Source organism: Brachyistius frenatus, unplaced genomic scaffold, assembly GCF_029030835.1.
Source record: "Brachyistius frenatus isolate BFR_SWC_R1_liver_20210118 unplaced genomic scaffold, ASM2903083v1 Contig_10, whole genome shotgun sequence".
Lineage (NCBI taxonomy): Eukaryota > Metazoa > Chordata > Actinopteri > Embiotocidae > Brachyistius > Brachyistius frenatus.
In genome coordinates this window covers 2,181,377-2,207,699 of record NW_027210609.1, presented here as the reverse complement: position 1 = coordinate 2,207,699, position 26,323 = coordinate 2,181,377, and the positions used below count along the sequence as shown (strand labels likewise).

General features: G+C 38.8%; 2 protein-coding genes across 2 annotated transcripts; both read left to right on the top strand.

Annotated features, from left to right (window-relative positions):
• Positions 1 to 3,073: 3,073 nt before the first annotated feature.
• On the top strand, positions 3,074 to 9,008 carry tas1r3 (taste receptor, type 1, member 3). The gene is made up of 8 exons (XM_069690587.1): positions 3,074 to 3,276; positions 3,408 to 3,708; positions 5,121 to 5,477; positions 5,553 to 5,969; positions 6,065 to 6,271; positions 6,387 to 6,507; positions 7,218 to 7,588; positions 8,409 to 9,008. The coding sequence occupies exons 1-8, from the start codon at positions 3,074 to 3,076 to the stop codon at positions 9,006 to 9,008; spliced, it is 2,577 nt and encodes an 858-aa protein (XP_069546688.1).
• Positions 9,009 to 11,438: 2,430 nt separating this feature from the next.
• On the top strand, positions 11,439 to 17,398 carry odad1 (outer dynein arm docking complex subunit 1). Its single transcript, XM_069690586.1, has 15 exons — positions 11,439 to 11,475; positions 12,009 to 12,108; positions 12,218 to 12,314; positions 12,401 to 12,590; positions 12,705 to 12,830; positions 12,987 to 13,100; positions 13,255 to 13,322; positions 13,395 to 13,582; positions 14,615 to 14,749; positions 15,008 to 15,090; positions 15,353 to 15,521; positions 15,881 to 16,044; positions 16,165 to 16,268; positions 16,374 to 16,464; positions 16,574 to 17,398. Exons 2-15 carry the CDS (start codon positions 12,042 to 12,044, stop codon positions 16,676 to 16,678), a joined length of 1,701 nt encoding a protein of 566 aa, XP_069546687.1. The 5' UTR covers positions 11,439 to 11,475; positions 12,009 to 12,041; the 3' UTR covers positions 16,679 to 17,398.
• The last annotated feature ends 8,925 nt before the right edge of the window (positions 17,399 to 26,323 follow it).

Genomic DNA, 26,323 nt, shown 5'->3' with positions numbered 1-26,323 from the left:
CCAGCTCCTCATAACATAAATATGTTGTATCTACAAGTAAAGTGCCAGATTTCAGCAGCCCCAGAGGCAAGTCAGTCTGTGCGACCCTGTAGGTGAAGCCAATAAAATACACACATCTGACATCTAGTGGCTAAGCTACAGAAATGCCCACACTCACGGTAAAGGCAAAATACAGTAAATACATGGCACATTTTCCAGAATAACCAAGCAAATTGGTTCTGGAGACAGGTTGCTGCTTGCTATTTTAATTATATATATTTTTTTAGTACTACAGTTATTTAGCACTGTACATGACTGATGATTATGCAATAATGATTCCAACGAGCGTGTCTGGGTACTGAGAGTCTGAGCATATGTGTGACGTTGACGCAAATCATTAATGAAAGTTTTCCAGAGCAATAACACACAACAGTTCAGCTGGTGAATTCATGCTTGAGAAAGGTAGCTGCTCAAACATAAACAAGATGCTAATCTGAATCCACTGTCTGCACACAAGGACAGAAACACTGAGCCTGCACTAATCGCACGTGGAAAAAGTCAGAGACATGTAAGCAAATTTATATATTATTGCAAATAAAGTAATCCAGACAATTCATAGAGACAAGAAAACTTTGAATGTTGACTGGCGGTAAAATGAGCTGTCAGTGGAACAAGCAGACAGGGCGTACTAAAGAAAAACATTGAGTTTCATCACTGGTCTTCTGACGTCAAGATGACTGACAAGATAGAATACCTCCTTTATGTCCCTGAACAAACCCTTCCTGTAACTGATATGTCCTCAAATCATGCTCGTTCACATCAAAAGATAAGATGAACAGGAGGGCAAGGATGATGGCAGTACACAAAACATACAATTACAAGAACCTGCAGCAGTACGCTCCCAAAGTTTAAGATTGTAATGCAGAACAGAAGTAAGCATTTTATATTACCTTCTATATTATTCTATCAGTAATCAAATCGCAAACTATGCTTCGACCACACTCTTATCATTAATGTTGTTGTGAGGTGTTCATGGTAATTGCTTTGCTTTGCCCTGTTCAGTGACTATTTCTTAATCAAATGAGAAACTTGTGTTCATTTATGATACAGAAGAATACTTTTATTCAAATAAGTAGCCACTCCCTCCACTGATTCTGTTCGGGCCTTTTCATGAAAGTGAATATGCAGACATCAACAAGATTAGCATGTTCAGAATCTGCACAAACAAAGTCAAGCATGTAGTCAATTCAGTATATTTATATAGCACATAACCAACAAAGCCCAACTCTTAAGTATAATGACTCTGCTTTGCTTTCTTTCCTGGTTTCACCTTCTTCCTCTTGTTCGTCAGTTAAATTGTGCTGCAAATGAATGATTTTATAATATTTGTATCATCCGAGAAATGATTTATCTCGTTTTCCATAGTTTTGCTGAGCTCTTAAAGTCATATTTTTCCAGGTCAAATTAAGCTTCTATTGTATTGCTAAAAACTGTTTTAACTAATTAAGTCTCCAATTTATCCCTTCATGCAAGCCTGCCTTGTTTATATGCCAATTCCACAGAAATGTATAAAGATTATGTTTGATATTCTTAAAAGTGGATTTACATTACAGAAAGGCAATATATCTCATGCCACTGCAGACATATTTGCCTAGTATAAATATTTTAGGACTTCTTTTTTTTAGAGCTTTTGTCACTTTTTTTCAGTGCAATGAAGCAGATGTGTTGTTATGTTAACTAAGTATTTTGAAAGGGCAGTTTACTAATACAAATTTTAGCTTGAAATATGGAAGAGAAAAAATAATAGGGCATACAGTGGAAACACTTGAGAATAGTTCAAAGCCTGAAGATTTTCCAAAACAGCAGGGTTTTTTTTTCATTTATGCATCGTTATCCATTGAACAGACAACTGGGTAAAAAAGCTGTGTTCTAATAAAATACATATGAGGCATAACTGTGGTTTGATTGTTTGGTCACTGTCACTCTATGAATTCCTACTGGGTTTGTCTGGGAGCTCAAGTTTTCACAGATGTTCATATCAGGAAGTTTTTACACTGTCCATTGTGAATATCAGAAAACTGAAAAAATAAAAAGCTGTGTGGCTTTCTAAGTTCTGCAATCAAAGACCTTGGGAAACAGGCAACATGGACTAGCAAGAAAAGACTAAGACCAAACACCAGTTAAAGCAAGTTTAAAATTGCTATCAAAAGACTATCTAAAAGAGCATAGAGCATGTCCAATGTAGGTTTATGCAAATACCTTGGGAGGAAATATGTCAATTTGCTTTTATGGATGAACAACATTGTATGCAAATGTGCATGCAAAACAAACACTGAGGTGAATACAAAACATGATTAAAAAAAATTAAGAATATGCAATAAAACAGAGCTTAATATATGGGATATTATTACCATAAGCCAACTGCCTTTAAGTTAAACTGTTTGTGGTTTTCATAAACTTAGTAGAAGGAAAAAAAAGCATGAATATTCACTAAAACAACATTTACAAGTGAGGTTTTGCTGTAATAAGAACTCGGGGTAAGTAGGCAAAGAGACATTTACTGTATGTGCTCATCTCCTGACAGATAGTTGAAATAATGAGAATCAAAGTTCAAACCACAAGCAAATGTCAGGAAAATACTCCGGAAAGATGAACACCACCTGCACCAGGACACACAGAAACCCACACACACTCACACAAGGTGCAAAGTAGTCCCTCTTTCTCACATCAACTGCCTTAAAGTTATTAAATAGGATGCCACCATCAAGAATTAAGGCTTTATCAATTCAAACAAAATCACATAAAACACTACAGTGCAAATAATACTACAAATATTATTCTCTTTTAATAGTAAGAAAACATTTTTCATCATAATAAAAGGTAAGAGGTTGTCCATTCATACCACAAATGTAAATGTTGGTCAATATTGCAAGGATCATTTCATAGGATTTCCTGTTGCTTTAGTGAACCTTCAGGTGGCCAGATAAGGGAGGGCTTTGGCCCTTGAGTTTGCATACACGTCATTTGATGATGTAGTGACACATATTCACCCTGTTCTCGTTACTCCGGCTTCAGTCTCCAGCGTATCTGCATCATGACTTCACGTTTGACTGTGCTTCTTGTGTGCAGCCTGTTTAGACTGAGCTGCAGTGTGAGTTCACCTGAATGGTTCCACAACATTTCTACCAGCATCCTCAGTTTGTCTGGGGACATTATGCTTGGAGGGCTGTTCAATCTTAACCAGCTCACCAGCAACCTCAGCCTGAGGTATGAGCCCAACAGCATCAGATGTGAAAGGTAATGGATTATGTATAATTATACTTTTTGGCAATATTTACCTTAATATCTGAGATTCTGCACCAATGTGTATGCTTAACCTGACTAACCAGCCTTCTGCTTTGTTTTTTTTTCTGCCGGGATTCATACAGATTAAATGAATATCAACTGGGTCTTGCTTTAGTGATGAAATATGCAGTGGATGAGATTAACGGAAACCAAGTTATGCTACCTGGCATAAAGTTAGGTTATGAAATCTATGACACGTGCAGACAATCTTCCGTTGTCATGAAGCCTACCATCTCCTTCCTCACTGCGAAATCAAACAGAGCGCTATCTGTGAGGTGTAATTACACCGATTATGAGACCAGCATATCAGTCGTGATTGGCCCCTACAGCTCGGAGATGGTGTCAGTCATTGGGAAACTCCTGGGATTCTTTATGATGCCGCAGGTGTGGTTACAAATACATCTAGCAATGCAGCATATCTTCTCTTGCTTAGCAGATCTGACATTATAAGGGTGCATCGAAAAGTTCAAAGACTGCTCTTTTTGTATGCAAAATGACATGCACGAAGCAGGTGGAGGCTATAACCCTCGTAAGTAAGCATTCTTAGGTTTTGTTGCTTGATCAACAGCAGCACCTGAGTTTGGTAAGTTTTTGTGAGTAGTAGTTTGGGCACATCGGCGATTTCTCTATATTGAAAGTTGAGCAGAGAGCACAGATCCAGCTTTGTCTAAAATTTCTTGGGAAGAGAAGGAAGTCACAGGAAGCCAAATTTGGCTGGAAGGGCTGATGGGGAACAACGATTGTTTCGTTGCTGGCCAGAAACTTGAGCGTTTTCAACTCAAATGCCATTGTACCACAGTTCAGGTCGGTCGCACAGAATATATTTTCTCAGAGGCCTCAGATTATCACAGTAAACTCAGTGTTGACATTCTGACCCTGCATGGGGGAAGAATTTGCGGTAGACAACCCCATGAATGTCAAAGAAAACCTGTTGCGTTTCTTTCCTGATGCATGAACAGTATGGTTCTCCTCCTGTGAAACCCAAATCTAACTCAGAACACATCGCCCGTCTCGTTGCTTCCTTGCTGTAGACTGTCTGAAGCACTTCAAGGGTCTCTGTGGCAGATTTCCTGAGTTTGAAATAAAACGATTTGCCCTCTGTTCATGTCTATGGGGAAATCGTAGACATACCTGTTTACAAAAATGTAGGTTCTGCTTTTAATCAAGCCATAAAATTTGGGAAACTTACTCACAAAGTCCATAGCTTCCCCTGCTTCATGCTTAGAATGGTGTTGCACACCGTTTGTGCATAAATGGAGCAGTCTCTGAAGATTTTGATCCACACTTGATCCCTTTCTATTCAGGGGATGCTGTGGCTCAGATGGTAGAGGGGGTTGTCCCCTAATATTGTCCACATGCTTAAGTGTCCTTGAGCAAGACACTGAACCCCAAGTGTCTCCCGATTGCATACCATTGGTGTGTGAATGTGTGTGAATGTACTCCTGATGGCGAGCACCTTGCATGGCAGCTCAGTCTCATTAGTAGTTGAGACCGATAAGGTGATGAAGCGCTTATACAAGTGCAGACCATTTACCATATTTACAAAAAATAGTTATGTAAAAGTAAATCTTGAAAGTAAACATTTGTGAACAGAATATTATTGCATTCCTTCATTATTGTCAGTTGTTCAATTATTTTATGTTATTAAATTTCTCATAATTATACAGAAGACCACTTGCAATGCAACTTCTACTAAATTCATATTAGGTGTAGTGTATCAGTAATCGCTGAGGCTGAGTTGAGTCAGTGTTCTGTTTTAATTCAGATGTGACATGATGTGACTTTTCTTACTTCAGATCAGCTTTGGTGCCACCAGTGACAAATTCAGTGACAATGTTCTCTACCCATCATTCTTCCGTACGGTGCCCAGCGACAAATGGCAAGTGGATGCCATAGCACTTCTAATGAAGGAGTTTGAATGGAACTGGGTGGCGGTGGTGGGTAGTGAAGAGGAGTATGGACAACAAGGTGTGCACCAGTTCTCCAAAAGAGCAGAAAATATGTCTATATGTGTGGCCTATCAGGGCTTGATTCCAGTATACACTGACCCCGGACCAGCAATACAAACCATTATTAAGAATATCAAAGCAGCCAATGTCCAAGTGGTCGTGGTGTTTTCTCTCCCAGAGCCTGCTGAGACCTTTTTTAAAGAGGTTAGTGAATCACAGAATTAATGCAATCTGTGGGGAGATTAGTTCAGTACAGTCATCCAATATAATCTTTTCCAGGTTATCAGGCAGAATTTAACTGGTGTGTGGATTGGCAGCACAAGTTGGGCCATCAACAATCGAGTGACTTCTCTTCCCAACATCGCAACAGTCGGTACAATCATTGGATTCACTGACAACATACAGAACTTGAATCTGCTCACTGCCTATGTGCAGGAACTCTTCAGCAAACTGAGTGAGGAGAGGGCAAACACATCCCCTCAAGTACAACCGCCTGGCAATCCAAACAATCCCTGCCCACAATGTTGGAACTTGTCACCTGCTAATTTGAGCTTGGTTGAGGACCCCGCAGTGCAGCGAACTGCTTTCAGTGTGTATGCTGCCGTCTACTGTGCAGCGCAGGCACTGCATAACCTGCTGGAGTGCAGTACAACATCCTGTAACTGGGGACCAGAAACCAAAATCTATCCCTGGAAGGTGATTTTCTTTTGTTTTGTGTCAGTACACAGTAGGAGACTAAATTCAGTTTGGAATGAAGTTCATGAAATAATAAATAAAATCTTCTTCTGCAGCTATTGAAGGTTTTAAAGAATACTTCTGTTGACATAAATGGCATACATTTGGAGTTTGACAGTAATGGCGACCCAAACATAGGATACAATGTGATTAAGTGGGAATGGAAAGAACCATCAGGTGTAGACTTCACAAAGGTTGGAACCTTTTTTAGACAACTGTCTCTCAACAAGTCCCTCTTCACATGGCACACCGCAAACTCAGAGGTAATTTGAGTATTTCAATAGAGAATTGATATCAACATGCTGTATGATCAAATTCAGTCTAATCAGTATTCAGTTTGGGTTTCTGGAATAATATTTTTAACAATAACTTTTGCAGGTCCCTCAGTCCACCTGCTCAGCAGCCTGTGGGACAGGCCAGGTCCGCAGAGTCAAAGGCTTCCATTCCTGCTGTTTTGATTGTATCAACTGTTTGCCAGGGACCTACCAGGCAAAAGAAGGTAATGTGGTTGTTCACTCATCTCCCTGTGCAACCCTGTAAACCTTAACTCAATGAATAGTGCAATATTTTGAGATATATTAGCTTTCATTCCAAGATATTTTTTTTTATGTATAAGGCTACAGCCAACAGTTAATGCATTAAGACTGGAAACAGAGAGGAACAGTGAGCCTGTCTCTGTCCTAATGTGACAAAATCTACCTGCCAGGCAACCTCACCGATCGACACATTGTTCAATCTGTGAAATAAACGAAGTGTGAAAACAACCTGTAGTTGTACAATGATATTTGTGGAACTCTATTGGCAGGATGCAGTAACTTCCCAGAGTCTTATAATCATCATGAGGTTGGCAGGCAATCAACAAAGACTGCAGGAAGTCACTGCATGCAACCAAGAAGTAATCCACACAAAGCCCCTGTTAAAACCTAAAGCAGTGGTTTTCTAGAGGTCCTGGTAGGCGCTGTGTTACTTTCAGAGGGAGCCAGGCCAGCTGTGTCCTGCTTCCAGTCTTTATGCTAAGATAGGATAACCAACTGGTGGCTGTAGCTCCAGATTTAATACATGGACAAGAGGATGGTATTCATCTTCTCATCTAACTCTTTGCAACACAGCAACAAATCCTACTTCCCCGATGCAACATACAGCCCCAATTTGATTTATAAATGCCATACTTGCTAATCCATATGCCCTCTTTTGCTTTCTGACTTTTAGAGGACATCCAGTGTACTGAGTGTCCTGAACATCAGTGGTCCTTGATCCGCAGCACTAATTGCACTGATCCCACCTTTGACGTGTTGTCCCAGGATATATCTGTGGCCCTGCAAATGATACTGGTAGGGGTGCTGCTGCTGGTATGCCAGGGCTCGATGGGTGTTGTGTTCCTGATGCACCGAGGGACCCCACTAGTAACGGCCTCGGGGGGACCCCTGAGTTTTGTGGCTTTACTCAGCCTGATGGGAGCCTGTTTCAGTCTATTTCTCTTCCTGGGGCAGCCAGGGGATGTGGTGTGTCGTCTTCAGCTGCCTCTCACATCCATTTTCCAAACTGCTGCCCTCTCCATTATCATGTCTATATCACTACAGGTGAGAAATGGAAGCTAAAATACTTTCCTACAGTGTAGTAACTGCAGAAGCAGTTACGTTGGGAGAGATGGACTTTACGTTTTCAGGCTAGTTGAGTTGCTGTAAAACAGATGGAAAGGTTGCAATTCTCTAATTTTATGACTGTAAGTTCATCTGAATAAATTCATTTATTTTCTATTAGGCCACACTTTTGTGTGCATTGTGCTGCAAAAACTTGCAGACCCTTGCAGAATGGGCCAGATGATTGGCATGAGATAGGAATTCAAACTAAAAAGTTTATATCTATCTGAGTACTACTGTTTTTGAATTGAAACATTAAACATTAATTCACAGTTTAATACATTTAATTGTGTGATTTAAAGAAAGTTACCCACCAAAATTACACTAGACTGAAGTCTAAAGATGCCAGCTACTGAAACATGCTCAGCATTAGAAGGAGTTTAACTCAGTCGTCTTCATTTGTCTGCTACCTTTTTTTTGTTTGTTATTTATGTGGATTAACAAACCAAACAACCAAAATGTCATTCACCAAAAATTATTTTTACTTATAGATAATAGAAGTAGCCTAAGTCAATAGCTCAACTTAGCTTTATTTTTAGCTAAAGCTAGCTGTGACTATGTTCGAAGTAAGTTGTCACTTGATATTCTCGTGAGTTTAGCAGGGTTGTTTTTAGAGAAACTGTAGAATAATAATTTGATATAATAAACAAAGATATCCAAAAGCCACATACAAGTTATTACTCAATTTAGACCAAATATGTTTCAGACAAAATAAAAAGAGCTCATTGTAATCAGGCTGCAAACTCTTTTGTTCAAACAGATTTTCTACGTGACAGAGTTCCCAGAGATGGCTGCTGCTCAACTGCATGTATTAAGAGGCCCTGGAAGCTGTCTGTTTATGCTGGTCTGCTGTGCTGTGCAAGCTGGTCTCTGTGGCTGGTTTGTTCAAAATGGACCCTCGCTGTCTGAATATAAGGCAAATATGAAAATAAACTTTTTGAGGGCATTCCTGGCATGTCCAGTGATACCTTTGGAGGGATTTTCCTTAATGCAAGGTCTCAATGGTGCAATGGCCCTTGTATCATTCATGTGCACCTTCATGGCCGTGAAGCCTCTCCATCAGTATAACCTTGCCAGGGACATCACCTTTTCTACCTTGATCTACTGTGTGATTTGGGTGATCTTTATTCCAATCTTCATCGGCTTGAACACCAAGAATAGAGCCATTGTCTACATTTTTTTCACCCTGGCAAGCAACTTGGGACTGGTGACAGCCTACTACCTTCCAAAATGCTACTTCCTGATAAGGAGACCTGACTTCAATACACCAGAGCACTTCTGTACCTTCTTAGAGGGCGTCCCACCAACACCAGCTCAGGAAGAGCCACAGTCAGAGTCACAGTCACAGTCAGAGCAATAAACAGGGACTCCTACAATGTAACTTTGTGGACACAGTGTAATGATCATAAAATAAAAAAAATGCACCCATGTGCATCTTTGCATAATAACAAGGAATGTTTGTGTGTAATAGTCTACAATATACTGTAAAATTATCTTTCTTGTATTAGTTGTATTAGTATTGTTAACTACATTAACTAATTGACAAATGATGCAATTAGAAATACTGTAAGATTTTTTGTTGTTGTTGTTGTTGTATTTGCTCCTAGCGTCTGTGGAAGCAAGTTACAGATTTTTTTATTTATCTTTAGAAATTCCATTAGTGGGGGAAAGAAATACTGTAAAATAAGGATATTAAAAGCAATATTAAAGCATAGAACTTAAAATATTTCAAGCAAAGGAAAGTTTACCGCAAAAAAAGGATGCTTAAAGTATGGCATATAAAGATACTCTTTATACAAGTAAAATGGACCATGTAACATAATTGTTGATTATTGCTCATTATGATGTCTAAATATGTAAACAGATTTTTTTTTTTTTTTATTTTTTTTTTTTGCTCTAAGTGAAGCTATATACTGAGGAGCAGTGGTGGAGGAAGTACTCAGATTTTTGACTCAAGTATAAATTGTGTAGAAATACTAAAACATACAAGACATACATTCAATATGCTACTTCAGTTAAGGTGCATAGGCATCATAACACCCTCAAAGTAACCAAAAACAAACTTACTGGTCATACATAAGGGTCTCCTTCACAATAATGTATGCATATTTGTGTCACAAGCCCCCACCATTAAGTCACCTGACTGCTTTCCAGGTGGAGGAGAAATCAAACACACCTGAAAGGAACATCCCATCTCAGCTGCAATCAATCAATCAATCAATCAATCAATCAATCAATCAATCAATCAATCAATCGCTCAAGCAAACAATCAATCTACTGAAGAGGCTATATATTCTGCCCTCTTGCTTTTTTTTGTTTTGTTTTTTCATTCTTTTTGACTCCTGTATTATGTGCGTTGCATTGGATATTAATTCACGATCTAATTAAATTCAGTTATTGCATAGTTTATAATGACATGTTTGATTCTGTTTTTAGTGCTTAAATGAAATAATTTTTTCTTCCACAGACACCAAAAACCCTAAAGCATTGTGTCCCTTGAGTTTGATTCCTTGTTTTCCCCTGGATCTCTCACAACCCTCCCAGAAGTGTTAAAACTTGTATTTACTCTGGTTGCATCACTTAGCTGGTAAAGATGGGGCTAATTTCAACTGCTGGTGTAGGAGTCAAATGCGTTGCTAGAACAACCAGAATTTAATTGTTATTCACTGTGTGTACACTTGGTGCCGCTGTACTAATATCTAAACCTCAGGTATAGGAAGACCACAAATGTCATGTTTTTGACCCGGAAAGACAAGGTTTTTGCCACTGTGGGTTGGTATGTGTGTTATAATTGTTTTGATTTTTTTGCTGGAAACTGGACACTGGACATGTAAGCACTGTGGCAACTATGAAAAGGTGATTGAAACTTTGTAATGTGTAGAAACAGCCTCCAGACTCTTCACTAAACACAACGCAGCACTAACAAACAAGCGCTTTAACAAGGTCCAGGTCACTGTGGATAGACATTTCAGGATCTTGAAGCAATGATTCCTACAGCTGGTTGCCTAATCTAGCCACAATATAGGGTACAACAGGTGTGTTTATTTTGGTATTATTAATACCAAGCCACTAGCTGTCAAAAGAATGTAGATATGAACTACTATGCTTACAATGTATGCTATCACCTACAGTTGCTTATGTGGAAAAATACCTTTGAGTTAAATTAAATTAGTTAATTAATAGCTATAGTAGCGTATATATGTAAATGTAAATCGTAAATTGTGTTCCTCCCATTGTGATTGCCTGCTCCACCTTGATTTGTTCCACCTTTATTCATCTCCTCCACAGTGTCTTTCATTTGTTTGTTCTTCCTTATGAGTTCCCATTGAGTTGCCTACTTTCTTATGATTGCCTTCTTTTTTGTTTTTAAATTTATTTATTTAGGCTTTTAGGCGGCCACTTGAGTTTTCATTTGTTACTTAGAGTCTGTTATGCCTGGCTCGTCTTCTGTTTCCACCTGTTATATTATGCCTTCGGGTCCTCCTCCTTGTTAAACCTATGAAGGGGATTCGCTACTTTTTCAACATTTTCCCATTTAAAGTGGTACCTATTGAACTCAGAATAGTTGGTATAAGAAAGTTTAAATAACATTCATTGAATTAAATTATTTCCACATTGATTTTATTTTTGTCTATAATTTGCTTGCATTATTACGTCCTATTTGATATTGGACACAATGGAGTCCCGCAGCCTGCTGCCTGAAAGGCCACGCGCAGGGACTACTTGTCCCCTCACTTAGCAACGGTTACTAACAACTCAGGAGGCTGCTGGCTGCTCTCTGTCCTGAAAGAGGTTATTGTTTTTTTACTCTTCAAACTTAACAGCTGGTGAGATCATTTCCTTGTTCTAAATGGAAAAAGACTATTTTTGACATACCCTTCATAGGTTAGCTAACCAATAACCAAACTAAATATTTCAAGTTTTTCATAACAGATGTCATGAAATATGGGTGAATTTGTGTTTTAGCATATGGTAATGCTTGTAGGATTATTATTATTTTTTTATTTTTTGTGACATGATCTTAAAGCTAGATTTATAATATCAAAGTTTGAGTAATAACATACACAGGTTTAAAAACAAATGGGGGCATACTTTGCTGTTTTATAGGATGTATTATAAAACAAATGCAACAATCTCAAATCAAAACTGTATTTTTGTATATTTTTCAAGTAAATTTTAAGGATGAAAAGACAAATCTATGTAGCTTTTTGTCACGTGAACCAATGTAATTTTAAATTGTTTGGTTGAATTTTGGGTTTTCACTCTAGTTTCAAAAATTTAATATGAAACTAGCTGTTTTAATTAACTTAATGGTCAGCGGAATGATATTTGATAAAAGTCCACTATTTTCTGTACACAGCAACACTTTGATCCTGTGAAACCCGTTGTAACCATGCCTCAAGGAAGAACGTCCACGAGTGCACGTACAGACAATAGTGAGATAGACATTGATGGTACTGGTAGGTAATGTTTCTCTGTTAACTATTTGATGTCGATGCTCTCTCAGTACAGTTATTTTGCCAGTTACATGATTGAAACAGCTATAACATACATATATTGTTTAAGCAGAATCTGAGATGGCCAAACTTCAGAGACAGTTCAGGATCATGGAAGGAGATCAGCAGGCCTACAAAATCCAGGCCCGGGAGCAGATCCGCAAACAACAGTGAATAAGCGCTGCACCTATAACACATTCAACAGTGTGTGTGTTCAATTAATCTGATTAACTCTGTGTGTGTGATGTGGATGAAGGGAGGAGATAGAGAAGCTGCTGAAAGAGCAGGAGGAGCTCCATCGAAACCTCAGTGCATGTAAGAGCTTGTCCCGCCAGCTTCAGGACAGTGAGGACACTCAGAGTCTTCAGGTTCTACTCGAGCAGAGAGACATACTGGAGGAGGAGCTGCAAAGTGAGAAGCAATGTCAACGAGAGCTACAGAATAAGGTTCAATAAGTCCTTTTAAGCCTATATAATACATTCTCGTTTCATTTCACATTTAAAGTTGGTCACACAAACCATTTTCTATGTTTTTATGTTACGCATCTGTGATGTGGGCAGATCTCCAGCATGGAAGCAAAGCTGGCAGAGCTGAGAAAAGGATTTGTCGGTATTAATGACACACAAAAGTCTGAGGTGCGGCAGACTCAGAAGGCAATACGCACTTTGGAATACAAACTGGACAAAGTGAGTCATGAAAGTCATTTCAACAAAATACCCAGACAACAGAGGATCTCTAAATATTTTGTTACTGTCATATTGTTTGTCAATCAATAGTACATTATTTTAAAAGTACCTGTCTTCTCTTTATATTACATTTTATTATCATTGTTTCATGTCTAGGCCTCGACTCGCTTCAATGAGCAGTTGACTAAAAACAGCCACCTGAGAGAGGAGTTACAGACTCTTCAAATTGAGCGTGTTCGTTTTCAGCAACTACACAACAGGCTGAACAAGGTCAGAGGTCACATCATAGATGATTAAGAGACAAAGTTTAGCTTTTCTGATTCGCTTTCTTATTATGTAGCCCGCCTGTTATTTATTCAGATTTTACACTTGAATAGCACTTGTCATTTAAAAATAAGTGTCTGCACCAACACTTGTGTTGCAGGAACTGCAGGAAGGCCGTAAGAAGATAGGGGAAGTTATCAGCATTTCCACTGCTGCTTACGATGCAAGGTGAGGTTTGAAAGAGTTGTGTAACGTGGAACATGTGTGATATGCATCTTATATTTGTAATCTGTTCATTAGGGTGGAGGCTCAGTCTAAGATGATGATGATGCGGGAGAAGGCAGTGAAGGACCTGGCCCAGTACAACGCGGAGATGAAGGAACTGGAAAGGGTTATTGCACATGAGTGTATCCTCAAAGAGTTCATGAACACTAAGTGCAACGAGAGGAGCGGGCAGGACGACGTCCACGAGATGGAACCCAGACAACGTAAGAGGCAGCCATTGTATAGGAGCTGATATTACTGTTTTGGAGTATGAATAATCACATAATGACAAAGATGTTTTCAGTACTATCAGTGATGATGATTTAATCATTATTTACATGTTATGCTTTACAAGTGCTCAGGCGCTGACTCCAACAGCACTGAACTGTGTGTCTCTTGAGCACTTTCTATCCAGTCTACATGTAGCTCATATGTCTCAAGAAAATGAATTGGACAAAGTTTGACATCCTGCCGTTTTGAGTTAAGGGGGTATTTCCTTCTTCCTAACTGGACACTGAGCAAAAACAAAAGTACAGATGTCATTTCATTGTGAATATTTAGAAAATCATCTTCTGAATATATTGTCCTTGGTGAACTGTATATTGGCAAACATACAATTCTCGCAGTGTCTGTTCTAGGATTAGTTTTACCCTTAGAGAAACTCGGATGAACACTAATTACACCAACTGGTATATATTCTTCAATTTCTGCCTTACAGCACATTAATGACCTGATAATTAAAAAGTGCACAATGCTGCAGCAACTAAAGGCGAAAAGATAGTCAAATCATAGCTGACATAACACAGCACAACTTCACAACTGACCAGGCTAGCTAACAATTATTTAGGATTTTACAGAAGAAAACAGTCAGACAGAAGCTTAAGGCAATGTTGTATAACTACTAATTAAATCAATAAAACCATCACAGAAAATTGTTAACGTTGTCATTGGCTTAGAAACCAACCTAAGTGTGAAAGTACAGTCAGTGCTGCCAGTGTGTCCTTCAACGCTGTAATAGAAACTACAAATTTGCAGTACTGCAAAAGGAAAAATCTACATAAAAAGACTCTTATACAGATTTGTTGTTATGGATTTAAGTTTGTGAGCAGTCAGACTAAAAAGGAACATGCAAATGACACACATGAAAACGATAACAGCAGTTGGAGCAGCAGCTTTCAATGACCTGACGATGGAGGTGACTGTTATACAGTTTTGTTCATACTGACACAATTGTGATGGGTTTTGTTTCTGCCCAGTGTCCGAGCTGAAGGAGCAGAAGAAGCTGGATTCAGGAGAAGCGTCGCTGGACGCTCTAGAAGAGGTGTTTGAGAGGATTCAGACTGTGACAGGGGATCACAACCTGGACCTGCTGGTCACCAGGTTCATCCAGGGTAATTCCTTTATATTTTTTTTATTTTATTTTTAGACAATTACAGCCATTTCTTTTATTTGATATGTTCAAAAAACTCATAGCAGTCATTTTACTTTTGTTTATATTTGTCTACATTAAGAAGCACTAAAACTGAATACATTCAGGGTTCTATTATGATAATAATGAGGAGAATCAGTTCCAGTTAAGAAGATAAGGTGTTGAAGATTTAAATGTATCTCACTGCTTCTTTTTTTTTTTTTGCTGTTTCATTCTGTAGCTGAAGACCGGAACTTTGCACTCTTTAATTTTGTTAATGAGCAAAACAATGAGGCTGAGGCACTGAGGGATCAAATTACCCAGGTGAGTTTGTTTTTACTTCACTTTAACTTTTTTTTTTTTTTTTTATCATACTCCTACACAGTGTAATCATCTGATTGCCTTGGTCACACTAGTCACAATTCACTAACAGGCCAGGCTTCCTTTAATGAATTAAATTAAAGCAAAGAAGGCATTTTGGGAGCAGTTGGCAGAGGGAAAGCAAAGTGAGGAGAAGGATTGTCAGTTTATGTCCTTTTTTGTATGTTTATCTGTTTATTTATTATCTTTATGTGTAATTCTGTAGATCCAAGAAGAGATGGAGCAGTTTCGACTTAAAGGTGTGCAACTGGAGCAAGATCATCGCTCTTTGCTGAGAGACATTGAAGAGCAGCAAAAGGAAACTGAATCTCAAGGAGAGGATTATGAAAACCAAGCCAACATCATAAACAAAATCCTGGATGAGATTAAAAAAGGTTTAGCAATTATTTATTTTAAAGATGTACAATTTCCAATTACTGTTCAATCAAGTGTGCAATTAGTATAGTTCTAAAAAATTAATTCCGTTACATTGATAGCATAACCTGTAGTCTTTCAGCACAGAAGGTAAAAATGTGAAGTCTACAGGCTGGGTTGAATTGTATACATATTCAACCCATACGAAGAATGAGCAGTAGTATATAATGAAGGCATATTTACATTGGTATAATTTGAAATACATTAGTAACAAGAAAGACATTTTTTTTTATAAGAGAAGAAAATGACAGATCCGCAAACAACAGTTTGAAAACACGGACAACAGGTAATCCGACTCTTGGTTTTCTTCATTTCACAGGAGTAAACAGTATCTTCTCTATAACGGAGTGTGACCGGTCAGTGATAGAGGACATGCTGGGCTCCTCTACAGGGATCACCGAGAACAACATAATGTCCTACCTGGGTCTGGTGGAACAGAAGACCAATGAGCTGCTTACTATACAGGCTTTCCTCAATTCTAAAGTAATCTATCAACTTGTGATTCATCGGACTTTTGCTTTCCAAATATTCCTGATATGTGTTTTCTTCCATTTGTGCCCTTTAGTAGGCTATTATGTGTTTATAGACTTTTAACTCTTACAGGATCTGGAAAGGGACTACAATCCAAAAGACTTGGCCAAATTCCTTTTGGGTCAGAATCCGGAGCTACTTCAGCAGAATATCAATATCCAACCTGCAGTCAACAGGTCAGGTTTTTATCTGTCAATTCTGAAATCTACTTGTTTGTAATAAAAGCTGTGCATGCCTTTAAGCGCATAAGGTTGATGTCTGTGTTGGGTTGGACTCATCAGTTTGGAGTATGATGCCGAAGAGTCTCCAGTTACGGATGAGGAACAACGGCCACTTTCACAGGGGGAACTTCGTAAAAGAATCATGAAGGGGGTCAGTGCAATAAACAGATTCAGTTCTCCCCTAAAGTGATTTTTCATTGTTTATGTGCTGATCATTTTTTTTCTATTTTGTTGATCTGACTCTCTGGATATGATTGTAGGTCCTGCAGAAAGAGAGTTCTGCCCAACAGGCGGCAACAAAAGCCTCAAAGATCAGCCAGCAGTTCAATGGCAGACAGCGCTCCCTGGAAGACGCACTAATCTGACACATTGACCTGATCAGTGTTTTTAATATGCACATATTAAAAATGGGACCCTCGTTATGTACTGTAATAAAGATCAGTGGAGGCCATGACCGCTGATGGAATCAACTCGACTGTTGCAGCTTGCATATGTAAGCATTTAAAGCTTAATTATGTTATACATATGTCACCTTTTATGAAGAATCATTGGCATGGCCTGGTGTGATTTGTTTAGTTGGGACTAATTAGGTTTGGAGCTATTAAGACTCTGGTAACCAGCTGTCCTTTTGATGTGTGACCTGCCATCTGGCTTTGAATACCGTCTGGTCCCAGTACAATTCTCCCTCACTGGCAGAGCTTCAGTACATGGTGCTCGCTGCTATGCTCAAATATAAAGGTTGGGGGCAGCAGAACCTTTTGTAATTTTAATTGGCATGCTGAGACATTGATTTTGTTCCCAAAAAGGAGGTGAGGAGCTTTTAGGGTTTCAGTGTGCACACTGGTTTTTTTTAACATGTTTCTGTTTGTGGAATAATTATGATTATTTACAGAGGTATTTTGGTGAATCGCACTCAGTTATCCAGACTTCTTTCATAAAATCACTGTCATTATTTAAAGTTCCCCTCCACTAAATTAGGTTTTGGTCAGTTGTATTTCTCTCGGATGCTTCAATGTGCAGAAAAATGTGTGATTAGACACTAGAAGGCAATTTTTCAAATTCATGCTGCTGAAGGTGTAAAGTTTTTCTGCACACACCTAAAATCTTAGAATTTTAGGTTAAATCAAAACTGGTGATTACAACTAGCAGCTTACACAAGTGTGATGTGGAAAATTGAGGACTGAACTTGCAGTGAGGTCAGAGACATCTTGTCTCCGGTCGTAAAACTTTTGAAATGAAAATTGTTTATATTTTTATGTGTAGAGGTCATTTGATGAAAAAAAAAAAAAAACAACAACAACAACATTCTAACCAGGTTATTGAATATGTTTTTGCGGGGTGGGGGGGTGGGGGGGGGAATATATCGCATGCAAATGATCATTAAAGTTATTTGTTCATGTACCTCACAACCAGTTAACTTGAGTTCTTGTTTCTGCAGTCTGCTACCCATTTGTATTGATAGCTAACTTCTTACATACAAAAAATTAAATCAGGATGGGGAACTTATTTTAAGAAACATATTTTTACCAACAGCTCAATGGAACAATTAACAAAGCTTCTTACTATATTTAGGTTTCAAAGGTCACAGTGATGTCATCATACTTGTTTTTTTATTATTATAGGCTAGACAAAGGGAAGGGGGTAATTTGACAGAAGTGTACCCTTTCTAAACAAGTAAGAGACACATTTAGGTCAATATGTTAATCATCTTGAGTTCAGTGGTTTTAATTAGCTTGTCTGTTAAAGGTTGCTTTTTTACAGTGAGGTTTTGACAGCAGCAATTTTCAGAAGTGAAACTGCTACTCTGTAAACATTTATGACTGATCGACCAGTGACTTGGTTTGCTCAAGATTATCCCCCTGTGTGGCTATGAAAACAGATTATCAGAGATAAAAGGGCGCTGTGGCAAAGCAGAAGGGTGGTGCCGGTGGGAGATGAGATGGAGGAGAGGCTGCTTTCTTTGAAATTCAACTCTCACTTAGCCCCCACCACTCCCAACAAATTCTCTGTGCACACGGCTCTCTGCATTGCCATAGAAACCTTCCTTTTAGTCACAACAGAAACCTCATTTCCTGCTCCTGACATAAAGTCCTCATTGCCTGTTGAGACCGCCTGCATCAGCCATTTCCAAAGCCAACCTCCTTCTGCAGGCTGGACCTACCAGCAGCAGCCAGCCCCTCTTTTTTACCCCTCCTCTCCTTATGAGCACATTTTCCTCCCTTTTCTCCTCCTTTAGCTTAACAGTCTTCCAGTATTGTAGTGCACCCTCTTTGCACGTCATCTCTTGTCATTTTAGTCCTTCATTTCATCCGCCTGTGTGCACCACTGCAGGCTGGTGACATTGTTTAATTTAAAGTTCAACTCATCCTTATTAATTACAGACATTTCCTAGAAACACACACTCAACCATGCAAACAAGAACATGCATAAACAGGTAGTTCTTCTCCAAACTCTGGTGGTAACTCCAAGCTTGTCTGTGGCCCATTCATCTGTGCCTAGTCCAACAGTTATCAACTACATCCTGTCCTGCCACTCATTGTGTTTCTCTCAGCTCCACCCAGTCTGTTTCATGTTTTTTTTTTTTTTTTTTTTTTTAAAGCAACTACCAGTTTACTATTGGTACTTTACTCTTTGTACTTCTTATCAACTTTTTATCTCGCTAGATGCAATGTTTTGTGCAAAATACTTTTTACTTCCTGTCCCCAGTCTTGCTCTGCTTGGGGAACAAACTATGTCAACAGTAAACTGCCTTGTTCCCTTTATCTCTGACATGACTGTTATCTGGACACAGAAAATACCCCTGTCCCATGTCTCTGCTCTGTCCTCCTTCCTTCTCTCTTGTTTGTTTATTTGGGAACTTTGCCAGGTATTTCCCCAGTCTGTCTGCCTGCACCCACAAGGCTCCCTCCTCCTCCTCCTCCTCCTCCCCCCCCCCCCCCCTTTGAAAAACGCCCCACCTCCCCCAACACTCACACCCTCCCTCCCTCCCGCCCATGAGTGTTGCTGGGCAACCACCCGCCACGAGCGCTGGAGAATATCCCAGCCAATCAAATTACCGAACATATTTTCGGACAGTGTAGAGGAGGCAAAGCGGATAACACTCTGAAATGCAGTCCTCCATTCAGGTTCTCACTTTGTAAATGATTGCAGTCGTTTCATTTTGCTGCACATAAACGCTTAAGAGGTGAGCCTTTGATCATTTGCGGTGCCATTGCACCCCCCCCCACCCCCCCAGCGTGTGGTAGCAGTCCACCACTGGGTGGCAGCATGACAAGGTTTCTCTGATAACACACACACACACACAGGCTGCAAGAATTTTTTATTTTTTTTTACTGCTGTTGCTAAGCAATCCTGACTCTCATGTCTCACCTGTGAAACATTTGTGATTTTTACAGATGTCCCTGACACCATTTTGTCTTTGTTATCACCATTTTGAAATGTACCCTACTGCACGTGAAAAGGGAAACTACATGTCTGCTACACTGTGAAAACTTACTTGCATCCAACATATTCACGGATATGCCATAATAAGTCAGATCAATGCTGACAAAACCTGTCATTCTGCTGGTGAAATGAATACCCGCCAAAGTTGAGATCCAGGTTTGGGTTAAATATTAGCCTTCAACAGTTTCAGTTGACTTCATCTCATCATGCAGGAGGCAGGAAATGTGCTCTTGAGTGATTAGGCCTGCAGCTCTAGTCTTCCACTTTACCAGTAGAGGAGGGAGCCGTGTTCACTCTGAGCTGCTATGTTGTGCAGCTTCTTGTATTCCCTTTGCACAAACCTCTGAGATGTTACACTTCACTGACTGTTTTGATGTTTTAGAAATTATCCAGCTTTATTTTTTTTCTTCATCACTGATTTGTTTTGTTTTTTACACTCTCCAGGTCCCTGCCCCCCCCCCCCCCATAGCCAGCCAGCAGCCCCCCCCCCCCCCCCCCGTGTTCGGCAAGTCCCTGATCTCAGCTTTGGTTGCTGTGCAGATGGCTCTTTGTTGGTGCTTCACAATGGGTCTAAGGTCAGTGTGCCTCATGCCATCAACACACTCAAACTTCTTTACTCCAGCTGTCCCGTGGCTTTATTTACTGTTTTTTGGGGGGGTTTTTTTAAGTTTGTATCAAACATCATCACTGCTCATGTGTCAATAGTTATACTATGGTTTGGAAATAAGAGGAAGTCATAAAACCACAGATGTAGCGTGGAGATAGCCTGGATCCCCTCCGCTCCAAACACGTTAACAGTCATATTGTTTTCCACGTTTAAGCCACACCACCACACCAAAGCCCTCTGTATAATCACCAAAGTGCTTGTCATATTTTTTTAATCTTGAATGTGTCAGTTGAGGTTTGGATCACGTGATAACTCTGAAACAAACCAGACCCTAGAATATCTGATCAGCCAGAGAAATAGAAATGCAAATCTACCATCTGCTCTATGATCCCAAATCAACCCTTGTTCATAATTCAAGAGCTAATGTAATAGTTGAACAAGCTTAACCCTTAATATTTATTTAAAAGGGAAAAATACAGTTTGTATTTTCAAAATAGTAAACAAAGAAACAGCGGGCATGCTCACAGAAAGATTAGTGTAATATGACCCCTTTTTCTTTTTTTTAAATAATTTTTTTAATGCTAATATGGCACAAATAAGGAAGACGAAGCACTCTAATCTTCAGTAAGAGAAGCAAAACTATCATGATATCATGCAGAAATGTATAGTCCAATGATTGTGCAGGAAATGTAAGAAGAGGTTGTGTTTTGTCTTGGTGAGAGATAGTCATGCTTTTCATTTTACAAAGTGAAAACTGCTGGGCACCACATGGTTGAGCAACATGGCCATGAGGTCTTCAGGCCAGTATGTAGCAGGAGAGAGCAGGTAGAGAGGAAGGCGGGAAACTAGAAGGAGGAGGGGCGTTTCTTGCAGAGCAGTAGGAATTACTGGAAATTTCCACTTTTCTCTGGCAAGACAGTTGCAGGGGTGGAGCTAAGAGGTGAAATTTAAAAAAAAAAAAAGGTAGCAGAGCGCAAGTTAAAAATCAAGTGGTGTAGTAGTTTGGAGGAAACCTCTTTTTGATAGGTATTAAATCTAAAAAAAAACAAAAAACATCTTTAAACAGATCTTGAGATTATTTGTAGTCTTACAGTGTTCTAATTTATTTCAACATGAACTACACCACCATTGGCGTTTTATGTTTCTAATACCATAACAGACTATATATTAATGTCGTACATCCACTTCATCACTGACAGCTGTGTTCCAACTATCTATTAATGTGCTTGTTCAAGCTATACTGTTATGTAAGACGATGTACCAACATGTCCTGCTGCTTCACTGAAATGTGAATTTGTTGGAAATGTCTTTTGTGTTAAATTAGTGATCATTAATTAGAAAAGAAAGCAGCTTGAACATCATAGCAAACACAGATAGAGCACAGACAGTTAAACCTTACACTAATAAACTACTTATCTGTCCGGCATGGAATGAACAGTGTCACGGCCTCTGTCATGATAATACACAATACATTTACATGTAATATCTACCCATTTATTCATCTACTTATTGATTCTCTAGCAGCTTTTAGGAGTCACTGTCCCTGTGTCATCATAGCCATTAGACTACCCTAGGTGTGCTTTTCCCCCATCAGCTTCTTCCAGCACCTCCACCAACCATTCCCATGCCACCTGAGAAATATAATCCCTGTGGCATATTCTGGGTCTGTTTTTTTTTTCCAATCAGCTGTACGCCACATGCGATCCAAAGGGAACCGGTGCAGAGACTTGGTTTTATATCATTTCAGCTGCTTTTATTTACTAAATATTTATCATATTTAATTGTTTAGCTCTCTCTTCAGCACAATCACCCAGTACATTTACAGTTGATGCATTTTTCAGTCATTTATCTCAAAGACTTTTCTACCTTCATTCATTAATAATGAGACCCTGAAATATCTGAACTGCTCCACAGCATAAGAGAGCAATTAGCCTCAGTTTAGGAGAAGGTAATGCTCCTTGCATTTACGTCACACCTTTATACCAGATATCAAGGTCAGTAGCAGTCATGCTTATAGTCTAAGTGATAACAGAACAATACTACACCTTTATATACTGCCCATAATTATGATAAACAGAGACGAGACATTCATTCATCCTCATTTATTTTGAACTAGCAAATAGTTGACAGATACTGCTTCACATCCAACTGTACAGAGACCGAAAGCCTCGCAGCATTGGGAGACACTCGTACTGACATTTTCTAAATCCTCAAAGCACCTCCAGACTAATCCTTGCAACACTGAGGAGACATGTCAAACCACAACAGTTTCAATAACACCCAGAGTCACTGGATTTCAGGATCACTTGGCATCATGCCACTGATGAGCTTTGGCCTGCATTATGTGTGTTTCTGAATCACATACAGCTTTTCATTTTATTGTTTTATACTGCAAACAATCTGATGTCTTTTTTTTTTTTTTAACCTCTGATTTTAATGCTGTTAGATGCAACATTGGGCATCAATGTACTGCTATTGTTTGTACAATTAATGAATTACATTTTTGAATGTTTTACTTGTGAACAAGTCATAATGTAGACTGTTTATACTATGACAATTATTTAATTGATAGAAGTGCAGTCTATTTTTTTCCTCCAAGTTAATGAAGTAAAATGAAGATCCTTCAAGACTAAAGAATATTTTACGTATGAAACACTATTAATAGAAATTCAATTTTGTTTTTATTATCTATAGGTATGTTGAAATTAATTCTTACTATGTTAGATACAGATTACAGTACTACGACTGTGAGTCATAGATATTTTAGAAAATCGTCTAAAGTTTTGATGGGAAAATATGAAAATATATCGTGGCCTTGCAACAGCACCATTAGTGTATATGTTGCCAGTATTGTCAAGAATGACTATCTTCAATTGTGTTAATTGATCTGTAAGCACTCTTTCCCCTTCACTGTGTATTTGAGTCAAGAGTCCCAGTGAGAAGTCAACTTTATGTTGTCCCTGTACACTGCAGGACCTGCCTGAAAACCAGAAGAAGGCAGCCCGACCATGCAGGACACATGCTGTTCAAAACAAAAGAGCTCAGTTTGCCACCACCAATTCCTCCAATTATGGGACCCTTCCCCCGACTAATCCTGACCTGTGCTCTTTGATGGGCCCCAATTTGCTCTTCCCTCCAGCATTTGACATTCCACAAGTCAGGTCAGTCATTTGTCCTCAAGAAATAAAGCTGAAATGAACATTATGTACTTTGCATCTTTTAGATTTTTTTTTTTTTTTTTAGACTCCAGCAGGTAACAGCTTAACACTTAAAGAAATGCTTCCTCATGCATAGGGGAACTGCAGCAAAATATTTCATTTCTTTTCAAACATGAGTCACTGTGAACACAGCAAAGCTTTTCTTTTATACAGTATAACTTTCTGTGGACTCAATTTTCATTACCAGAAAAAGTTTTCCTGTTCCTACATCTGGAAAGTGTGGTAGACACAGTTTTTTTTTGTTTCACTGCCCTATTTGCTGCTACAATTTCGTTGCTTCTTTTACCTGAAGAATGAACAGGCTGCCCATAGATGGATTTTTTTTTTTTTTTTCCTTTGTAGCAGATTAGTGGCACATGGAAACATGTTGGGTTAGGCAAATAAGGAAAAAAAAAAAGACAGGAAATGATCTCACAAACACTCCCCCCTCTCTCTGATTGCTCCCATTTTCCAGTTACAGAAAAAGAGTGAGTAATGCCTTCTGCTGCTTTTCAGCCTGCTTTACTGTTCCCGCTATGGATTTACAGTAGGTTATGCACACGTTGAGGCCATTACATTAAGATGCCTGCTTCATTGCTCTGGATTCTTATAGTCTTAATTTCCGTTAATGAAAGGACAGATCACAATAACATGATGAATGTCCTTCATTGGTGTTTTCTAATAAAAACCACATAACACTAATGCTTTGAGGAGGCAGTCGTCTAATGTTTTGTTTATTGTTTATAAGTACATTTTAGTTTTTCACAGTATAAATCAACTGTATTTTTAAAACATCCATATACCAGGTAGAACAACAGACTCAACATGAGTGATAAACCCTTGAATGAAAAAGAAAATAAATCTCTAAGTAACCAGCTTGTAGACTGACACACAACCCTTTGATCTCTGTATGTAATTACACTCTTCATAATTATATTGCAGCTGAATGTGAGGTGAATGACAACATAGGCCCTGGAGGCTTCTTCAGCAGAACTGAGACACTAACTGAGACGATAACCGAGGCTGCATAGGATTATGGTTTTTGGAGGCCCTAAAATAGAGGGTGAAGAAATACTTATGTCGAGGTGTCCTGCTTGGGTGAGTCCGGACAAGTATTAGATACAAATATTTATAAGAATTTCTAGAAATATTTGAAATCCTGACAAAAATGATGGCGAGTGTGGAGTGCATGCAAATATGTTTTTGCATGGAGTTAAACTAGTGAAAATAACACTGTTGCTTTGACAGCTATCAGATATATATACAAATAAATACAACATGAAAATAAATGATAGACTAGCTGTGTGTGGGCGGAAACAATGAAAGACGTGGTTAACGTTGTTCAAGGTGAAATAAAAAAAAAAATTAAACTTGGGTAATCTAAATGTAGGTCAGAGTGTAATAGCACAAAATGTGGATATTTTACCTGAAATAAAAAGATGTAGCTTTGTTTGTAACTGACAGTGAGGCACTGAGCAGATGCTGCCTTAAATCACAAAGTTCAGAGACCATAAAGTTTAAATGTTGCCACTTCCTTTGGTTTAACAGTTGGATGAGTGACTGCAGTGACGAAGCTCACCTCAATGAACTTCTGAGGAAGAGGAAAAAAATAGCAGACCAGTGGTTTCTTAACTAGCAGGGACAAATGTGCCCTAAGAAATGTGACATTAAAATCAGGTTTTAGCAATTTATCAATGCCAATTAGAGACAATACTACAGTAATATTTCAGAAGTTTTTATGAGGTTGGGCAAATCACCTCAGATATATTTAGTTCAGCTCCTCTCTTTCCCAGGAAATATGAAATCTGCATTACCTCTGACAGTGTAATGAATATCACTTAACAGTGATGTAAAGATTTTCACACTCACTGTACCACATATCACACACCATTAATGTCTCTGATTGACACACAAAACACAAAGCTTATTAATTATATCCCGCTTTTTTCAAATCAGGTATAGACTAAAACCGATTTCACTTTGTCACTTTGAATAATAGAAATGCAGTTATCTAAGGATAAATTACAATTATCTGGTCATAAATATTGACAACAAATAATAGAGTCACTGCAATATATATTAAAAAAAAGATTCATTAAACCTTGAATTTGTAAAGTGGGTGCCTATTAGGTTGTGCAGGCATGATGTTGCTCTTTGGATTTTCAAGATGTGTAATTAAGACGTGTATTTAATGGACAAGTTGCACTGTTTTCCGTGACACTGATCGGGTCTTGTAAAAATGAAAATGCAAGGACACTTGAGCAGGAACCCACTTCGTTAAAAGTGTTAAATATAGAAAGGAGGTGTGGCCGCCTGCTTTTCACATCGTCACATTATTCCTTTTTGCATGTAATTTGACACCCCATCTCTGCAGAGAAAGAGCGCTCAGACAAAAGATGCTTCCTTAGACATATGTGTGGTGTAAACTTTGAACAGTTCACTTCCTTAAAACGTTAATCAGTCGTCAGCAAAATCTGATTATCATATAAACTTTAACATTAGGCTACTTACACCCATTGTTCATTTTCATTTAGAATAACAAACGCAAAGTGATGGATAGTAGAAGAAAAAAAAAAGAACTGTGGTATCAGTGCAGCGCTTTAAAAAAAATGGACCAATCAACAACGAGGTAGCCAAGAGGCGGGACGATTTGTCGAGATTGACAGAATATTCTTCCAATCGCATACCCCGGCGTCCGGGATTGTCCAATCAGGTGCGGGCTCGAGCTGTTGTATCCAACGAGAGTGGATTTTCAACGAGCT

What these genes read in the sequence shown, in the direction of transcription:
- tas1r3 (XM_069690587.1), top strand. Translation starts at nt 3,074, where the DNA reads ATGACTTCACGTTTGACTGTGCTTCTTGTGTGCAGCCTGTTTAGACTG. An exon ending in AACAGCATCAGATGTGAAAG is followed by an intron (nt 3,277 to 3,407) that starts GTAATGGATTAT and finishes GGATTCATACAG; the next exon opens with ATTAAATGAATATCAACTGG. An exon ending in CTGAGACCTTTTTTAAAGAG is followed by an intron (nt 5,478 to 5,552) that starts GTTAGTGAATCA and finishes AATCTTTTCCAG; the next exon opens with GTTATCAGGCAGAATTTAAC.
- odad1 (XM_069690586.1), top strand. Translation starts at nt 12,042, where the DNA reads ATGCCTCAAGGAAGAACGTCCACGAGTGCACGTACAGACAATAGTGAG. An exon ending in AACGAGAGCTACAGAATAAG is followed by an intron (nt 12,591 to 12,704) that starts GTTCAATAAGTC and finishes TGATGTGGGCAG; the next exon opens with ATCTCCAGCATGGAAGCAAA. An exon ending in TGGAATACAAACTGGACAAA is followed by an intron (nt 12,831 to 12,986) that starts GTGAGTCATGAA and finishes TTTCATGTCTAG; the next exon opens with GCCTCGACTCGCTTCAATGA.